The 20,141-nt window shown below is 45.2% G+C and overlaps 1 protein-coding gene across 3 annotated transcripts in view; it reads right to left on the reverse strand.

The window, feature by feature from the left end:
* Positions 1-771: 771 nt before the first annotated feature.
* The window catches only part of dock8 (dedicator of cytokinesis 8), a 120,182-nt gene continuing 100,812 nt past the window's right edge, over positions 772-20,141 (reverse strand). For all 3 annotated transcript variants that reach the window (XM_041901428.2, XM_041901427.2, XM_041901429.1), the window contains exons 41-48: positions 19,960-20,091; positions 19,661-19,795; positions 19,315-19,401; positions 18,838-19,074; positions 18,516-18,659; positions 6,136-6,242; positions 4,520-4,690; positions 772-1,461 (exon numbers count right to left, since the gene is read on the reverse strand). In XM_041901428.2, coding sequence (XP_041757362.1) covers positions 1,410-1,461; positions 4,520-4,690; positions 6,136-6,242; positions 18,516-18,659; positions 18,838-19,074; positions 19,315-19,401; positions 19,661-19,795; positions 19,960-20,091 — 1,065 coding nt within the window. In that variant the 3' untranslated portion in view covers positions 772-1,409. The remainder of the gene's footprint in view (positions 1,462-4,519; positions 4,691-6,135; positions 6,243-18,515; positions 18,660-18,837; positions 19,075-19,314; positions 19,402-19,660; positions 19,796-19,959; positions 20,092-20,141) is intronic.

Below are 20,141 nucleotides of genomic sequence, written 5' to 3' on the forward strand. Positions count from 1 at the left end.
ATTTTAATTCTCTGATGTGTCGTCTATATAGCATTTAAGTCTCTCTGTGTAAATACAGATTTGCCACTTGGGTTTGGTTGTTGATGGCATTAGTTATGTTGTATGTACCATGACTCATTTGTGAACTCATAATAAATTAATCTCTGTTAGTATCTACATAGTCAATTCTGTCAACAACAAAAAAAGTATATATATATATATATAGATATATAGATATATATATATATAGTGTACAAAACATTGGAACTCTGTCCATGACCAGGTAAATCCAGGTGAAAGCTATGATCCCTTATGAATGTCACTTGTTAAATCCTCTTCAATCAGTGTAGATGAAGGGGAGGAGACGGGTTAAAGAAGGATTTGTAAGCGTTGAGACATGGATTGTGTATGTGTGCCATTCAGAGGGTGAATGGGCAAGACAAAATATTTAAATGCCTTTGAACGGGGTATGGTAGTAGGTGCCAGGCGCACACGTTTGAGTGTGTCAAGAACTGCAATGCTGCAGGGTTTTTCACGCTCAACAGTTTCCTGTGTGTATCAAGAATGGTCCACCACCCAAAGGACATCCAGCCAACTTTACACAACTGTGGGAAGCATTGGGGTCAACATGGGCCAGCATCTCTGTGGAATGCTTTTGACACCTTCTAGCCATGCCCCGACGAATTAAGGATGTTCTGAGGGCAAAAAGGGGGTGCAACTCAATATTAGGAAGGTGTTCTTAATGTTTTGTACACTCAGTATATATCAAATATAGCATCACGAATTAACTGGGGAGTTCTATTTCTACAGTGTGAGAGTCTGTAAACTTGCACACATACAAGTGCAAGTCCAGAAGCGCTTTTGCAGAGAGCAGAGTGATTTATCGTCAGTCATTTATTTAGCATGAGGCAGATTTCATGCATTCCTTTTCAGGACACTTACAAAAAGAAACCATGTTCCCATGTATTGTGGTGCACGGGCACGCATACACACACACAGTTTAGTCCCTGGGCCTGCAAGGACCTTAATGTGGGACTTTTACCTTTCTTTCTCAAACCCACAGCAGTTTGCAGCATCGTTAGGACTCACAGTATTCATAGAACTCAAGAGAACTAGCAATACGAAAAACAGGTAAATGCCAAATTTGCTAAATATTGCTTTAGTCTACCTGCTATGTAATGTGCTCATTATGGTCTCACACGACATATTTGTGCTTCTTATAAAAAAAAGAAGAAACACCAAGCAATGACAACGTATTGCAATGTTGTTGATTGTAAGTCCTCCATTGTGTAATCATGTGTGTTCTGCTCTTCCATGGTGAATGAGGACTGCTAGCTTCCTTCTCCCCTCTTCATCTATTTTTCTACTTTTACAACATCCTTTCTTCTCCGGCCTCTGGAGATTCTCTCAGATAGATAAGTTTGGTCGTCTCAGGAGTTTTCCTCCGGGGCTCTGCGGAAACTGAGCCGTTTGATGGAATCCCTTTGAAGGGGACAGCATAGAGGGAAAGGAGGAAACTGTTTAATTACATTTGCATGGTGGAATAGGCAACATGAAAATACTACACAGCAACTGTCAGATTCAGAAGACAGAAGAAAACAGTACTGCTGATAGGATAAACATTAAATTAAGCATTCTTATGAAACAGATTCAGGTATCAGTTGTGTTCCAAATGAACCCTAGTCCCTATATAGTGCACAACTTTTGACCAGGGCCCATAGGTTTCTGTTCAAAAATATTGTACTAAATAGGAAATGGGGTGGCATTTGGGACATACCCCAAACATCTCCCCTCACATTTGGTCCCTACTGGACTCAACCCTGCATGGCACACTTTGATGATGCGTTACCTGTAGTGGTGTGCGGGTCAGCGGTTTGCTCACCCACACCCGCTCGCAATTGCTAATAACCCATCCACCCGACAATATGTAATAAAGTGAAAATCGGAGGCCCGCACCTGACCCTAACCCGCAAATTTAGAAAATGTGCTGTAGGCATTTCAAGATCTCTTATTTTCGAATATTTCTATCAAACAATTTTCGTTTTGGTCCCATTGTAACACAGCTGGTTACTACCTGGCGCACCACAGAACAATTCTGTAATATCTCATGTAAATGGCATGTGGGTTCCCCTATTGTCAACAACTAGGGTATTTTACTTGGTCGTCGACCAATAAGTGTTCCTCAATGGATGGATAGGGGAATTCATGTACTAAGTGATATTTACTGGGATGACGGCCTTCGTTCATTCCAAGATCTTAAAGACAGTTTTAATCTACCTGCCTCATCATTTTTCTTTTATTTACAGCTTAGGTCTGTCTGCCCTTAGGGCTCATGGTGTACCTTGGCAGTCAGCTTTGATGCTACATCCTATAGATTTTGAGTTTAAGGAGCAAAACAAAGAGTTTAGTTTCCAAAATGTATCATTTTTTACTGTCAACTTCTTATAAACCTATTCCTCTTGATCCTTTGTGGAAAAGAGACCTTCCAGGTATGGCTCAATGTTTTAGTTGCAGTTCGATGGAAGCCTCCACACTCACTCTCTATCCATCAATGAATCCTCACTTTTTGGATGTAATTTATACGGAGCTGTCTACTGCTCAGATTCATGGAGCTAAAGAAGACACTTTGAACCAAAGGCTTTCTTGCCGCTGAAACACATCATGATGTGCTGCTTTGATTTTTGTAATTTTAGTCATATTTATTTTTGAACCATGTATGGGGTGGGACTGGGATGGGGGGTGTAACTTCATTTTGTATGTATGTATTCATGTTTGCTGACTATTATTACTAAACAAAAAACATTTGATCACAAAAAAAAGAAAATGCGCTGTAGGCTACAGTCAGAGATGGCGGAACAATTTTTTGACAGGGGGTGCACTGTTTTTGTTGCCTATAATATAAACGCAACATGCAACAATTTCTAAGATTTTACTGAGTTGGAGTTCATATAAGGAAATCAGTCAATTAAAAATACATTCATTAGGCCCTAATCTATCGATTTCAAGCAGGATGTGGTCCTGGGATGGCGTGATTACACGTGTTCTGTGGTTGTGAGGCTGGTTGGTTGGAAGTACTGCCAAATTCTCTAAAACGACGTTGAACATTCAATTCTCTAGCAACAGCTCTGGTGGACATTCCTGCAGTCAGCATGCCAATTGCGCGCTCCCTCAAAACTTGAGACATCTGTGGCATTGTGTTGTGGGACAAAAAGTGGTATTTTATTGTACCCAGCACAAGGTGCACCTGTGTAATGATCATGCTGTTTAATCAGCTTCTTGATATGCCACACCTGTCAGGTGGATGGATTATCTGGGCAAAGGAGAAATGCTCACTAACAGGGATGTAAACACATTTGTACACAACATTTTTGCTAAATAAGCTTTTTGTGCAAAATGTAACATTTCTGGGATTTTTTATTTCAGTTCATGAAACATGGAACCACCACTTTACATGTTGTATTTATAATTTTGTTCAGTGTAGATATGTTTCTGCTTATACTGTAATTTCCGACATTTTGGTAGGCTATTTGTTAGTCAACTTGTCTAACAAAAACAATTGGAAAGATTTTCTGTACAAAATATCCAAATAACGTCAGTTTGACTGGTTGTAAGGAAATATAAAGCTGTGAGAACGACCAAACATGTTTCTTATAAGATTTCAGTTCGGCCTGGATGCATATTTTATATGGTTGAAATACTATCAGATTTTATGATGCTGATAAAGATAGCACCTCTACAGACGGTATATAACTGCACATTCGCATTCTCTCAATGCTGAAAGAAATAAATCATATTTCTCCACTCCTGTTCCAGAGTCAAAATGTTCATTTGGTGTATCATTTTACTGCAGGAAATGCTAAATTCTGCAGGAGTTAATATGATGGCTATGTGAGAGGTTATCAACCTACAGTCAGTGTCCAGATTTCAGTTTCCATTTAACCCATCTGAACAGTAAGCTACAGTTCCCTTGATGTGGCTTAGGCCTATTTGAAGTCCCCGTCTTGTGACTGTGGTATTTGTATAGCGCCTCACAATCATCACATAACATAGCCAGCACTGCTATCATCCTCTTTTACCACGTCACCAAATCATTCCCAAACATTACTTTTCTGGCCCTCCCTTCTCTTATATTTTCAACTCTCCATTTTGCAGCTTTTCTCTTATTGAATTAAACTCTGACATTGTCATTTTTGCCTCAGTGGATCAATGTTCACTTTTTCTGCCCGTTCCCAAAAGGTTTTCGCAATTGGTGTGTAGGCTATTTGGCACGCGTAAAGTTAGGCCCCAAAGCTTTGGTTTATGCACTAATGGCATAGCCTAAAAATAATTAAAGAAAAACTTCAATGTAGCCTATAGATATAAATTGCACAAGAATGATACATTTATGGATTTTTTAATGTATTGTTTTCTCTTTATTCAACCTGCCCGCCACCCACCCGCCCTTCATCCACACAATATTTCATGACCCTAAACCCGTCCGCTCCATGGATACAACCGCGGGGACTGTGGGTTATGAGTCAAGCCTCGCTGCACTAGTTACCTGTTCTCCAGGCGTGGTTTGATGATGGGTTTGTAGAGCTCGGGTATCTTCCTCTCTAGCATGGGCCGCAGGTTCTCTCTCAGACGGTTGTAGTTCTTCTTCAGCTCCTGCTGGTACTCCTTCTGGTCCATCGTGATCAGGTGCTTGTTCTTCTCCACAGCCTCACCACACCTAGAGGAACAGGGGGGGAAATACATACTGTAGGCTGTGTCTCAAGTCTTCTCTCATCTCCTTACATCACTCACCAATGAAAAGTCATTTCAGGTCAGTGATCTTTATGAGGACTTTTTTTTTTTTCTTCTTCTGTTCATGCATCCAGTGTAAATTCATTTCATTTCCTTATTTTCTATTAACGGATTCCAGTTAATTTCCTGAACTAACAATGTGACCAACATGGATTTGATCCCAAATCTGTTCACATTGAAATGTATAAATGTTTTCACCTTATTAAACAACACCTGTGTGTCCATCTGTATTTGATTTGGGCTCTTTCTCTGAGCCTTGCCTCTTTAGTACAGGAATGCTCAAGGAAGAAAGTGTGTCTTGTAGAACTGTGCTGAGAGTGGCAGGGAGTAGAATGACCGATGACCAAACAAACTAGCCTGAGGTTGAACCTCATTTCAGAGGACAGGTACAGTGCGGGGTCTGCCCGCATTCACAATTACAACATGCATAATGGGCGACAGACAAATGAGGGAGAGGGAAATGGAAAGACGATGATGCTCTCCCCTTTTAGGTCAAGTAATACGGAAAATGTAATCTAACAGTATACGGTAAATGCATAGCCTAACAGTATACGGTAAATGCATAGGGACTGCTGGAAAGAAAGGGGGAAAACAAAAGCATTTAACTTCCCCCAGAAAAACCTCCAATGTGCTGATGTGTAGCTACTACTGTAGTAGCATGAGAATGATACTATAAGGAGCTCATGCCATCTTGCATGGATTATGGAAGAAAATAAACATTTTTGAAATTACTGTAAATATTTGCCAGCCTGCTTGCAGGAATCAAGGCAGTTGGAATGTGGCATGAGGGTTCCAAAATGAAAGCCACCTTTCGGAGGCAAACGATACGTTCCCACGCGAGACACACACTCGCACACAGAGACACACACCCTGGACCAAATAACCACATCGCCTGCCTCATCCGTTTAGACGGTTGGTTTAAATTATTTGTTAAATATTACAAATAAAATGAAACTCCCCAGGGAACAATACAACTTTTCTGTTCCATTCAAAACCAAAACACAGCTGAGTGATATTAAAGGGAAAACAACTTCTATTCATATGCCCAGTGGGAAATGAAATACTCTGTTGTGTTGTATTAAATCATGTTTTAGTTACCCGTCTAGCCTTTAGTATCACCTATGAATGTATTCCAGTAATTACACTTTACCAAGACTGAGATGCTATGTATGCATACAGTATCTCGTTTTACTGTCATTCGCTTGCTTTTCTATTTCCACCATGCGACAGCACTATTTTAGAGTGTCCTTTTCTATTTCCACCATGTGACAGTACTATTTTAGAGAGTGTCCTTTTCTATTTCCACCATGCGACAGTACCATTTTAGTGTCCTTTTCTATTTCCACCATGCGACAGTACCATTTCTCTCACCTCATTATGAACTCTTTGAAACACAGGCGCAGTTTGTTGTGGTGACGGAAGAGCTTGGGGTCCGCTGGAATCTCATTCAGAAAGACCTGGGCCACCTCCAACGGTCCCTACAGAGAGAGAGAGAGAGAGAGAGATAGAGAGAGAGAGCGGGAGGGAGAGAGCGAGAGAGAGCGGGAGGGAGAGAGCGGGAGAGAGAGAGAGAGAGAGCGGGAGGGAGAGAGAGATCAGGAGAGAGAGAGAGAGCGGGAGGGAGATAGAGAGCAGGAGGGAGAGAGAGCGGGAGAGCGGGAGGGAGAGAGAGAGGGAGAGCGGGAGGGAGAGAGAGAGGGAGAGCGGGAGGGAGAGAGAGAGGGAGAGCGGGAGGGAGAGAGAGGGAGAGCGGGAGGGAGAGCGGGAGGGAGAGAGAGAGGGAGAGCGGGAGGGAGAGAGAGAGAGAGCGGGAGGGAGGGAGAGAGAGCGGGAGGGAGAGAGAGAGAGAAATCAGGAGAGAGAGGGAGAGTGGGGGGAGAGGGAGAGCGGGGGGAGAGGGAGAGAGGGAGAGGGAGAGAGAGAGAGAGAGAGCGGGAGGGAGAGAGAGAGAGAGAGCGGGAGGGAGAGAGAGAGAGAGAGAGAGAGAGAGCGAGAGAGAGAGGGAGAGCGGGGGGGAGAGAGAGAACAAAAGAGAGTGAAGGACGGAAGGAAAATAGGGGAGAAAGATGGTATAAGAGAGGAAGAAGGAGAAAGGGAGGAGTGGGAGGAAGAAAGTGTGTGTGAGTGTGGATGATGAATGCCTTGCTTTCAGTAGAGGAAACTACTTCCTAACTGAAGGCTTAATAATGGCCCAAATGACACTACTTTTGACCAGAGCTTATTACATAGGCCATAGGGAACAGGGTGCCATATGAGACACAGCCAATATGTCCAAAGGCCACGATGTTCAGCCAAGAGATCAGATGAGAGAGACCCTGATTGGCCTGCTGTGTGGGTAATGTCACCACTAACCCTGCCTACAAGCAGCCATTTGGCTCACATTCATTCCCTCTCCGGGATCTTGTTATCCTAACTTATATTCATCATGAAACCACTGCACGCTCGCGTGACACCGGGTCACGCCAGGCATAGCAAACGAGCCCTGACGAGCATTCTAAGCAGAGGTGCTAGGCTAGGGCCTTGACAGATGGACAGACAGACATACATAGAGGGGAACTGTGCCTCTCTACTGATTAGGCCCAGGGCTGTGTTTGTTTATGGACGGCGTGAACATTAAGGTTGTGTATACAGACAGCAGGTGAAAGCGGGGCTGCTGTCTGATTAGACTATACAAGAGAGGGCGGGGGCCTGATGTTGTAACTACTCTAGCGTTTAGCCAACGTTTGACGTGAGCTGTAAGCCATCAGATCAAAGGGTTTCTGTGTTTAGCGCAGACATGAAAGGAGAGTTTGTGAATTAAAGTTTTAACCGAATCAGCAGAGGCACTGTACAGACTATGTTAGGGTTGAACCAAACTCTTTGATGTGTCATGTCTCCCACCTGCTGTTTATCATCACATGTTAACTTACTAGACTGGATGTTTTTTTTTGTGTGTTCTTTTTAGGGGGTAGATCAGCTTAATATTGCAGATAGATTGTAACTTCCATCAATGTAATTGTCTGCATCACTTCCAATCCCCCATGTTTATATATATATATATATATATGTTTATATATATGTTATATATATATATATATATACTGTGATGTCACGAGAGGCTACACAGCTTTCAGCGGGATTGCTCAAGTAGTGCAAGGAGACCAGGTTCAACCAAAACAAGGATTTTATTAAAGGTCTTGGGAAACTAACGAAAGTATAACACAACTCTGTTCTCTGGTGGCCCTTTAAGGGTTAACAGTTCAGGGATGTCTCTTCCACATCCAAAATCATAACTCTCCCTCGCTCAAATAACTTTTCCCCAGTCTTACTGTATTCCCCGTTGCAGCTAGTGGCCAACCCAGCAAAACGTCCTTCCAAAATCCCCACACGTATTTCCACAGGTGCATATATCCAAAGGTGAGTATTTCCCAAAGGTAAGTATCTCCAAATCCTTATATTCCTCATGGAAGTGGACGTGCAGCACTCTTGTCCTCCAGAGAGCCCAGCCTCGAGACTGTGTCTCTTCCCTTCAACAAACCTTCAGCTCATCAGCTCCTGATTGGTTTCAGCTGCGTGGGAAGATTGGCCATAGAGGGTTGGAGTTCCCGACCATACCAGCAGATGGAGCCATAGCTGTCTGGGTTTGCAGCCATCTCAGGGGGATGTAACGTCCCTCCAGGACACAGCCTCTCGTGACATCACACATCCCCCTCCTCGGGACCGACGTCCTCGTCGGGGTAAAGGCAGCGAAGAAGGCATCACGCCGGGAGAGGGCATCCGCATTGCCGTGGTGCTTGCCAGCCCTGTGGACAACAGAAAAGTTAAACGGTTGCAAGCTCAAAAACCATCTGGTTACTCTACTGTTTGATTCCTTGTTCTTGGCCATCCACTGCAGAGGGGCGTGATCAGATACCACCATGAAACGTCGGCCCAGGAGATAGAACCGAAGGGACTCCAGGGCCCAGACTACAGCCAGACATTCTTTCTCCACCGTTGAATAGTTCTTCTCTCTTGGAAGTAACTTTCTGCTTAGGTAGAGAATGGGATGTTCTTCACCGTCATGTGCCTGGGTGAGGACAGCACCCAGACCCACCTCCGAAGCATCCGCTGGACAATGAATTCCTTCTTGAAGTCTGGTGCCACCAGGATCGGACTGGAGCAGAGTGCTCGCTTCAGGTTAAGGGAAAGCCGCCTCCGCCGCAGGGTTCCACTTCACCATTCGTGAGTGGCGTTTGGTCGTCAGCTCCGTCAACGGTGCAGCTATGGTAGCAAAATCTGCAATAAAGCGTCTATAGTAGCCAGCGAGGCCCAAAAATGACCTTACTTGCTTCTTGTTGATGGGCTGCGGCCAGTCCTGTATGGCCCGCAGTTTGGCTTCCTGTGGTTTGACCAACCCCCGCCCAATGGTGTACCCCAGGTAGTTTGTCTCACTGAAGGCCACCTTGCACTTCTTCGGGTTTGCCGTGAGCCCTGCTTCCCTGAGCGAATCCAGCACCGCTTGTACCCGGGGTAGGTGGCTGGCCCAATCCTGACTTTGTATAACAACATCATCCAAATAAGCCGCTGCGTACCTCTTGTGGGGCGCAAGGACTCGATCCATCAGGCGTTGGAACGTGGCAGGTGCCCCGTGGAGACCAAACGGAAGTCGGGTATACTGGTAGAGCCCCTCCGGGGTGGCAAAGGCTGTCTTCTCCTTAGACGCCGGGGTCAAGGGCACCTGCCAGTAGCCTTTGTGAGATCAAGAGTGGTTAGGAAATGAGCATGCCCCAAGGAGTCTATTAAATCATCGACACGAGGCATTGGGTATGCATCAAATTCAGACACTTCATTCAACTTTCGATAGTCATTACAAAATCGTACTGAACCGTCTGGCTTGGGAACTAGTACGATGGGACTTGCCCAGGCACTGTGGGACTCTTCGATTACTCCCAACTCCCGCATCTTCCTTACCTCCTTCTGTATAACCACTTTACGAGCCTCTGGCACGCGGTGCACGGCGCTGGTTTACCGTTCGGCCAGGCAGGGTGCGGATCTCATGTTGGACCACCTCTGTGTGACCGGGAAGGGAGGAGAAGACATCCTGGTTCTGCTCCACGAGTTCCAGGACCATCTGTCGTTGATGTGGGGACAGATTTGGACCCAGCTGAACCTCTTCTCGCGCCGGTTCCTGGGTCTCTGTGGGGGTAGAGAGCTGAACAGCGCCTCTCTGGCGTGCCACTTCTTTAAAAGGTTAACATGATAAATCTGCTCAGTTTTCCTTTTATCTGGTTGCCTCACCTTGTAGTTTACTTCTCCCATGCGTTCAATGACCTCATATGGTCCTTGCCAGGTTGCCAGGAATTTGCACTCAACGGTTGGCACCAGGACCAGCACTCTGTCCCCCGGCTTAAACTCCCTGGGTTGAGCAGATCTGTTGTAGGAGGCTTGCTGTTGCCGCTGACTGGCCTCCAGGTGTTCCCGCATCATGGGATAGATGGCCTTCATTCTCTCCCTCATAGCCCCTACATGGTCGATCAGTGTCCGCTGTTGGCATGGCTGCTCCTCCCAGGCCTCCTTGGCGATGTCGAGCAGTCCTCTGGGTCTGTAGGAAAGCAAGAGCTCAAAGGGTGAAAAACCAGTAGAAGACTGAGGTACCTCTCTCACCGCAAATAATATGTATGGTAACAGCTGATCCCAGTTGCGCCCATCTTCCCCTACCGCTTTCCGCAGCATGGATTTTAGTGTTTTGTTAAAACGTTCGACTAGGCCATCTGTCTGGGGGTGGTAGACCGAGGTTCTCAGCTGTTTGATTTTCAGTAAAGCACAGAGTTCTTTCATCACCCTGGACATGAATGGACTCCCTTGGTCCGTCAATATCTCTTTTGGGATTCCCAGACTAGTTGAGAGACGGAACAGCTCCTTGGCGATTTGTCTGGATGTAGCCTTCCTCAGCGGAATGGCCTCCGGGTACCGGGACGCATAGTCCAGAATGACCAGAATGTATTGATGTCCCCTGGCACTTTTCGGTAAGGGCCCGACTATGTCTAATCCAATCCTCTCAAAAGGAGTTTCGATAATGGGCAAGGGAATGAGCGGGTTTCTATATGTGGGCTTTGGCGCAACCTGCTGACACTCAGGGCAACTACGGCAGTAGTTCTCTATCTCTTTGTGTACTCCTGGCCAAAAGAAACGTTGCATGATTCTTTCCTTAGTCTTCTCTACCCCCAAGTGGGCCCCTAGCGGGTGTGTGTGGGCTAGGTTGAGGACTGTGGCCCGATAGGGCTGTGGCACGAGGAGCTGTTCATGCACTTCCTCATTTTTCTTGACTATCTGATATACTAACCCCCGGTTTACTGCGAAATGGGGGTAAGTAGGGGTTGTCTTATCACCTAACACTACACCTTCTAATACCTGCACATTTCTTAAGGCATTTGCAAGAGTAGGATCTTGTAATTGAGCCGTACCATACTGGCCTGTGAGAGGGGAAGCTCTTGGGTGCCTGGGACGTCTTCTTCACTGGAGAACGGAGCACTTTCCTGGGCTGCGTTCTCTTCTCCCGTATCCGGACCAGTCTCGGTGTCGGTCTGGGCACCTGCCATCCCTATCAGAGCCCGGGCGGGAGTGAGTAACTCGGAGGATTGCACCGGAGCCTTCCCAGGATGAGTCTTGCCTCTCCGTTTCCGAGGTACTCGGGTTATCCTCTCCTGAGACTCTCTCCAGAGTGGGTAAAAGGCTGGGCAGTCTCGTCCAATTAGGACAGGGACGGGGAGGGAATCAACCACCCCCGCCGTCGTGTGTATGGTTCCCCGTGTGCTGGTCATTGTAAGTTCAGTAATGGGGTATTCTCTGGTGTCCCCATGGACACAGGAAACTGGGAGGACTTTCCCCGGGGTCAGACACGTTGGGCCCACCAAATCCTTACGCACCAGGGTGGCCCGGCTACCAGAATCCAGTAAGGCCTCCACATCATGGTGATTCACAGTTACCGGGCAGGTGGGGGGTCGATCTGGGCCGCCATCTACGACTCCCAAGAGCGAGGCAAAACGGTGTGTGGGTGCTGAGCTGGAGGACTCCGCAGTGGGCATAGGTTCATCGGCTGGTTTCCCACACTGCCAGGAGATATGTCCCATCTCCCCACACCGGTAACACTGTCGAGTTTCCCCCTCCTGGTGTACTCTTCTTGGACCCGCCTGGTTTCTGGCTCCCCCTGGAGCCGGGATAAGTCCTGACGTGGCTGGGTTCGAGACCTTGGGGTCCTTTGGACGGGTTCTTCCCATTTGTGGTGGGGCCGCACTCCTGGGGTCTTTTCGGGAAGCATTCAGCATCTCCGCTGTGGCCTGGTACTTTTCCACAGCTTCCACGGTCAGATCAGCCGTGGTCAAGGCCTGTTGACTGATGAACCGTTTTGCCTCATAAGGCAGGGGCGCGTAGGTAACGATCCACCACAACGGCCTCCACCACCGCCGCTGCTGTATTCCTCTGCGGATCCAGCCATTTCCTTGCGATTCGGACAAGTTCATGCATCTGCGCCCGAGGAGATTGGTCTGGTTGGAAGGTCCAACTGTGAAAGCGCTGGGCCATACCAAACTTTGTGAGTCCATATCTGCTGAGGATCTCAGACTTCAGGGCATCATAGTCAGTAACCTGGTCAGGGCCCAGGTCCCGGACAGCATTCAGCGCTTCCCCGGTTAGAAAGGGGGGCTAACAGACCAACCCACTGTTGCTTGGGCCAGGCTTCCTAGTGGCCGTGGCCTCAAATGCATGCAGGTATGCCTCAATGTCATCGGTAGCTCCCATCTTAGATATAAAGTCACTTGCCTTTATTGGGCGGGTATTTTGGACCACCCTCTGTCTCTGCAACTGCAATTCCTCTGCCTTCAGAAGGTTGGCTTTCTTTTGCTCCTCCAAGAGAGCCACGTTTGCTTGCATCTGGGCTTGCTGGCCAGCAACAAGGGCTTTCAATATGTCCTCCATTTCAGTCGGCGGGGGAGCCTACGGCCAACTTGGAAAACTGGGTGATCAAACCTTCGGTATCCTCCTCCGACATGCACTATTAACGCTGAGCGTGCCCGTATTCTCCACCATCTGTGATGTCACGAGAGGCTACACAGCTTTCAGCGGGATTGCTCAAGTAGTGCAAGGAGACCAGGTTCAACCAAAACAAGGATTTTATTAAAGGTCTTGGGAAACTAACGAAAGTATAACACAACTCTGTTCTCTGGTGGCCCTTTAAGGGTTAACAGTTCAGGGATGTCTCTTCCACATCCAAAATCATAACTCTCCCTCGCTCAAATAACTTTTCCCCAGTCTTACTGTATTCCCCGTTGCAGCTAGTGGCCAACCCAGCAAAACGTCCTTCCAAAATCCCCACACGTATTTCCACAGGTGCATATATCCAAAGGTGAGTATTTCCCAAAGGTAAGTATCTCCAAATCCTTATATTCCTCATGGAAGTGGACGTGCAGCACTCTTGTCCTCCAGAGAGCCCAGCCTCGAGACTGTGTCTCTTCCCTTCAACAAACCTTCAGCTCATCAGCTCCTGATTGGTTTCAGCTGCGTGGGAAGATTGGCCATAGAGGGTTGGAGTTCCCGACCATACCAGCAGATGGAGCCATAGCTGTCTGGGTTTGCAGCCATCTCAGGGGGATGTAACGTCCCTCCAGGACACAGCCTCTCGTGACATCACAATACACACACACACACACACATATACACACACACACATACATACATACACACATATACAGTGAGGGAAAAAAGTATTTGATCCCCTGCTGATTTTGTACGTTTGCCCACTGACAAAGAAATTATCAGTCTATAATTTTAATGGTAGGTTCATTTGAACAGTGAGAGACAGAATAACAACAACAAAAATCCAGAAAAACGCATGTCAAAAATGTTATAAATTGATTTGCATTTTAATGAGGGAAATAAGTATTTGACCCCCTCTCAATCAGAAAGATTTCTGGCTCCCAGGTGTCTTTTATACAGGTAACGAGCTGAGATTAGGAGCACACTCTTGTATAAAAGACACCTGTCCTCAGAAGCAATCTAACAATCAGATTCCAAACTCTCCACCATGGCCAAGACCAAAGAGCCAAAGAGCTCTCCAAGGATGTCAGAGACAAGATTGTAGACCTACACAAGGCTGGAATGGGCTACAAGACCATCGCCAAGCAGCTTGGTGAGAAGGTGCAATTATTCGCAAATGGAAGAAACACAAAAGAACTGTCAATCTCCCTCTGCCTGGGGCTCCATGCAAGATCTCACCTTGTGGAGTTGTAATGATCATGAGAACGGTGAGGAATCAGCCCAGAACTACACGGGAGGATCTTGTCAATGATCTCAAGGCAGCTGGGACCATAGTCACCAAGAAAACAATTGCTAACACAATACGCCGTGAAGGACTGAAATCCTGCAGCGCCCGCAAGGTCCCCCTGCTCAAGAAAGCACATATACAGGGCCGTCTGAAGTTTGCCAATGAACATCTGAATGATTCAGAGGAGAACTGGGTGAAAGTGTTGTGGTTAGATGAGACCAAAATGGAGCTCTTTGGCATCAACTCAACTCGCCGTGTTTGGAGGAGGAGGAATGCTGCCTATGACCCCAAGAACACCATCCCCCACCGTCAAACATGGAGGTGGAAACATTATGCTTTGGGGGTGTTTTTCTGCTAAGGGGACAGCACAACTTCACCGCATCAAAGGGACAATGGACGGGGCCATGTACCGTCAAATCTTGGGTGAGAACCTCCTTCCCTCAGCGAGGGCATTGAAAATGGGTCGTGGATGGGTATTCCAGCATGACAATGACCCAAAATACACGGCCAAGGCAACAAAGGAGTGGCTCAAGAAGAAGCGCATTAAGGTCCTGGAGTGGCCTAGCCAGTCTCCAGACCTTAATCCCATAGAAAATCTGTGGAGGGAGCTGAAGGTTCGAGTTGCCAAACGTCAACCTCGAAACCTTAATGACTTGGAGAAGATCTGCAAAGGGGAGTGGAACAAAATCCCTCCTGAGATGTGTGCAAACCTGGTGGCCAACTACAAGAAATGTCTGACCTCTGTGATTGCCAATAAGGGTTTTGCCACCAAGTACTAAGTCATGTTTTGCAGAGGGGTCAAATACTTATTTCCCTCATTAAAATGCAAATCAATTTATAACATTTTTGACATGCGTTTTTCTGGACTTTTTTGTTGTTATTCTGTCTCTCACTGTTCAAATAAACCTACCATTAAAATTATAGACTGATCATGTCTTTGTCAGTGGGCAAACGTACAAAATAAGCAGGGGGTCAAATACTTTTTTCCCCTCACTGTACATACACATACAGTGGGGAGAACAAGTATTTGATACCCTGCTGATTTTGCAGGTTTTACTACTTACAAAGCATGTAGAGGTCTGTAATTTTTTATCATAGGTACACTTCAACTGTGAGAGACGGAATCTAAAACAAAAATCCAGAAAATCACATTGTATGATTTTTAAGTAATTAATTTGCATTTTATTGCATGACATAAGTATTTGATACATCAGAAAAGCAGAACTTAATATTTGGTACAGAATACTTTGTTTGCAATTACAGAGATCATACGTTTCCTGTAGTTCTTGACCAGGTTTGCACACACTGCAGCAGGGATTTTGGCCCAGTCATCCATACAGACCTTCTCCAGATCCTTCAGGTTTCGGGGCTGTCGCTGGACAATACGGACTTTCAGCTCCCTCCAAAGATGTTCTATTGGGTTCAGGTCTGGAGACTGGCTAGGCCACTCCAGGACCTTGAGATGCTTCTTACGGAGCCACTCCTTAGTTGCCCTGGCTGTGTGTTTCGGGTCGTTGTCATGCTGGAAGAACCAGACACGACCCATCTTCAATGCTCTTACTGAGGGAAGGAGGTTGTTGGCCAAGATCTCGCGATACATGGCCCCATCCATCCTCCCCTCAATACGGTGCAGTCGTCCTGTCCCCTTTGCAGAAAAGCATCCCCAAAGAATGATGTTTCCACCTCCATGCTTCACGGTTGGGATGGTGTTCTTGGGGTTGTACTCATCCTTCTTCTTCCTCCAAACACGGCGAGTAGAGTTTAGACCAAAAAGCTCTATTTTTGTCTCATCAGACCACATGACCTTCTCCCATTCCTCCTCTGGATCATCCAGATGGTCATTGGCGTGCGCTGCAGGATTTTAATCCATGACGGCGTAGTGTGTTACTAATGGTTTTCTTTGAGACTGTGGTCCCAGATCTCTTCAGGTCATTGACCAGGTCCTGCCGTGTATGTATTCACTAACTGTAAGTCGCTCTGGATAAGAGCGTCTGCTAAATGACTAAAATGTAAATGTAAATGTAGTTCTGGGCTGATCCCTCACCTTCCTCATGAACATTGATGCCCCATGAGGTGAGATCTTGCATGGAGCCCCAGACCGAGGGTGATTGACCGTCATCTTGAACTTCTTCCATTTTATAATAATTGCGCCAACAGTTGTTGCCTTCTCACCAAGCTGCTTGCCTATTGTCCTGTAGCCCACCCCAGCCTTGTGCAGGCCTACAATTGTATCCCTGATGTCCTTACACAGCTCTCTGGTCTTGGCCATTGTGGAGAGGTTGGAGTCTGTTTGATTGAGTGTGTGGACAGGTGTCTTTTATACAGGTAACGAGTTCAAACAGGTGCAGTTAATACAGGTAATGAGTGGAGAACAGGAGGGCTTCTTCAAGAAAAACTAACAGGTCTGTGAGAGCCGGAATTCTTACTGGTTGGTAGGTGATCAAATACTTATGTCATGCAATAAAATGCAAATTAATTATTTAAAAACCATACAATGTGATTTTCTGGATTTTTGTTTTAGATTCCGTCTCTCACAGTTGAAGTGTACCTATGATAAAAATTACAGACCTCTACATGCTTTGTAAGTAGGAAAACCTGCAAAATCGGCAGTGTATCAAATACTTGTTCTCCCCACTGTACATATCCTTAAAAAAAAAAAATATTCCCTTTATTACTTTCCAACCCCACCACCCTTTCCCTAATTGGAGTAAACTAGTGAACAACAATGCTCAGGCATCTACTTCCAGCTTATACTTACTATATACATTTTATGGACAGTCAATTTTACAATAATGATATTTTGTTAGTTTTTTCTCCTAAACCTCTTCTACTCTCAACCTCTCTGATCATTTTCATGATGTCCATCCGGTTTGCTTCTATATGCCATATCTTTCTAACTGTGCTCTTTCACAAAAGCTCCCAACCTACAACTTATATACTTATTATGGACACAGTATGCTTACATTATTCGTTATCTTGTTATTAGTTGTTGTTAGTTGTTATTAGTCCCATCCTTCAACTCCATTCAACACCACCAATCTATCTCTTAACACCATCCATATAGGATTTCTATTTGCCATATATTTTTCAACTGTACTGTGATGTTTTACAAAAGTTCTGAACCCTTCTATTCTCATTGTTTCTACAAATTGTAAATAAACATTTTTGATAAAAGTATTATTATATTATTGATCGATTGACTATGACTTTTCAGATCACCCAGTAAGGCTATCTGCAAGGTTAGCTCCAGGTAAATATTGCAATCCTTTAGCCATTCCTGGACCTGTGTCCAAAAACAAGCTACAAATGGACAGTACCAAAACAAATGATCTAATGATTCGGTCTCTTCGCAGCAAAATCTGCAGAGCTGGGAAGATTGTATCTCCCATATAAATAACATTCTATTGGTAGCAAGAATTCTATATAATAATTTAAATTGAAAGATTCTAAGTTTTGAATCCGGTGTCGTTTTGCGTATCAGTTCATAAACACTATGCCATGGGATTGGTAGTCAAAAATCTCTTCAACTATTTTGCAATCTATATGGGACGGCTGTCAATCCTTTGGTCCTTAAATAAAACTGGTATACTTTTTTATTTATCACAGTTTTCTTTAACCAATTATGTTCTTTAATGCAAGGCCGACAGACAAGTTCCTTACTTTCTCCCCCTTCCACTTTCCTCTTCCATTTTTGCGGTAAGGCTGCAATTATTTGGTTGTAATTTTGGGTAGAGCAGACATGTCCATATGTTTTTGTTAGCTGCATGTGCGACATAACTCCAGTCCTACCGATGATATCATTTACGAAGATTATACCTTTTTTAAACATTTTGTCAAAAAAAAAGTTTTTTTGTCAATTAGTATATTTGAGTTTAACCACAATATTTGTTGCATTATTTGTTCTGTCGTTCCTGGAGGATTAAATTGAAATTGCAACCAACTTTCTATGGCTTGTTTTAGAAATAGTGATATTTGGGAGATGATTTCCTTTTCAAATAACTGAAAGTGAGCGGTTGTAATCTGAATAAAGGGAAAAAGGCCATTCTTGAACATTGGGTGAGACAATCTTACTAATTTGCTAGAGAACCAGTTCGTATGACTGAAGCTTTTAGTGATAGGTCTAATGCTTTAATATTTAATAATTTCTGTCCTCCGAATTCATATTCATTATATAAATAGGCCCGTTTAATTTTGTCTGGCTTGCCGTTCCAAATAAAGACTGGATGTTTCCTCTAGATTCAGGAGGATTCAGGAGAATACAACGATTACCTACTATATACACTATGCAACCACGTCCGTTGGCTTTTCACACTGGTTTTTGTCTTTATTTGTTGTGTGGAGTCGATGAGTAACTTTCAATAATTGAGTAACAGTAATAAGTCAGCAACAGTTCTATGTTAAACTGCCAATGCAAAAGTTGAGAGGCAGGAAAACATCTCCTTTCTAAGGGGCCATGACAGGTGGCTGGAGGTACCTGGTTGACGGTGGCTCCCACAGAGCCCTGTAGAAGCATCTGGAGCATCTTAGCATCGGGCTGCTCCCTGTGTGTGGCTACCGCTAGCTCCCTGGTCTTCTTCTGCATGTCCTCGATGGCCACCTCAATGGGAGTCAGGTCAAACTGGAGATGGGAGGAGGGGGGAGTTAGAGGGAGGATATTGAAAGGGGGAGGGTACGAGTTAGATTTGGAGAGATAAAAATATCAGTATTTTTGCCTAAAAGTCAGTAACGACCAAAAGGCAAAGAGGAACCCAGCATTGAGAAGCTGTGTCTGAATACGCTTTGTTCTACCAGCATACCTCTTCTTTCTGGATGACGTTGATGCGTGTCTTGATGTAGGGGAAGGCGTGCATGGTGGTGAGGATGGTCTTCTTCTTGTACTGCTCGTTGAGTTCGCCGCGCGGCCGCCCGGCCTTGGTGAAGGGTGTAGTGTACATGAAGCGACGCAGGTTGAAGTTCTTCTCAAAGTTGGTCAGGCGGTTTTTCATCTCATAATCGTCAAAGAAGGGCTCCACATAGGTGATCTGGATGTAGGCCTGGGGGAGGGAGGGAGGGAGGGAGAGGGAGAGGGAGAGGGAGAAAGAGAAGGAAGTGCGGAGAAAGAAAGAGAGGGAGAGGGAGAGAAGGAGGTAGAGAAAGAGAGAAGAAGAAGAGATGCATCTAGTTGTTTGGGTTCCTCTCAATAATTGGACATTATGCAAGTCAGAGAAGGTAGTCAAACGGGACACAGCAGGAACACAGTGTGGATGACTTGGTGGTGTAGTGTCATACTGTACCTTGTTAGCATCTAGTTTGCTCCTGTCTATGTCTTTGGAGTCTTTGATCATCTCCAGGGCATCTCCAAAACACTGACTGTAGAAGTTCTACAACAGCAATGCATACAGTACTCATATGAATAGATACAGTACTCATATGAATAGATACACTACTCATATGAATATATACACTACTCATATGAATAGATACACTAATCATATGAATAGATACACTACTCATATGAATAGATACACTACTCATATGAATAGATACACTACTCATATGAATAGATACACTACTCATATCCTTACAGTAAAAGCATGTACACAAGGGTGCGCAAACAAACACATACACGCACTCTCTTACCTCCAGTCTGTGGGATATCTCTGGCAGGTGGGTGATCCCTGGCTCCTTGTAAACAAACTCTCGTTCGTCCAGGTCTCCAAACTTGGCCCCATAAAAACCCACCCGGAAATATGTCCCAAACATCCTCTTATGGCCCTGGGACAACAAGAGAAACACATAATGAAAGAGACTCAGTATTGAGTCTTTTAACAAAAAAATTTGCTATTGTAATTGTAAGCATTTCACCATAATTGTAAACACTTCATATGTACTGTGACTGTAAGCCCTTCATAAACAGTAGTCCATGCTGCTGTCTGTACCTTCTGAATGATGTAGTCGAAGGCTCTCTGCAGTTTGTGGTGAGCGGAGCCCAGCTCCCGGAAATCTCTGTGAGCCTCCAGGATAGGCATAATGATCTTATACACCTCATTCACTGCCTCATAAAGACCACCCTGAAAACAACAGCAACGACACTCACAACATACACTACATGGCCAAAAGT

Source organism: Coregonus clupeaformis, chromosome 16 (assembly GCF_020615455.1).
Source record: "Coregonus clupeaformis isolate EN_2021a chromosome 16, ASM2061545v1, whole genome shotgun sequence".
NCBI classification, from domain to species: Eukaryota; Metazoa; Chordata; class Actinopteri; order Salmoniformes; family Salmonidae; genus Coregonus; species Coregonus clupeaformis.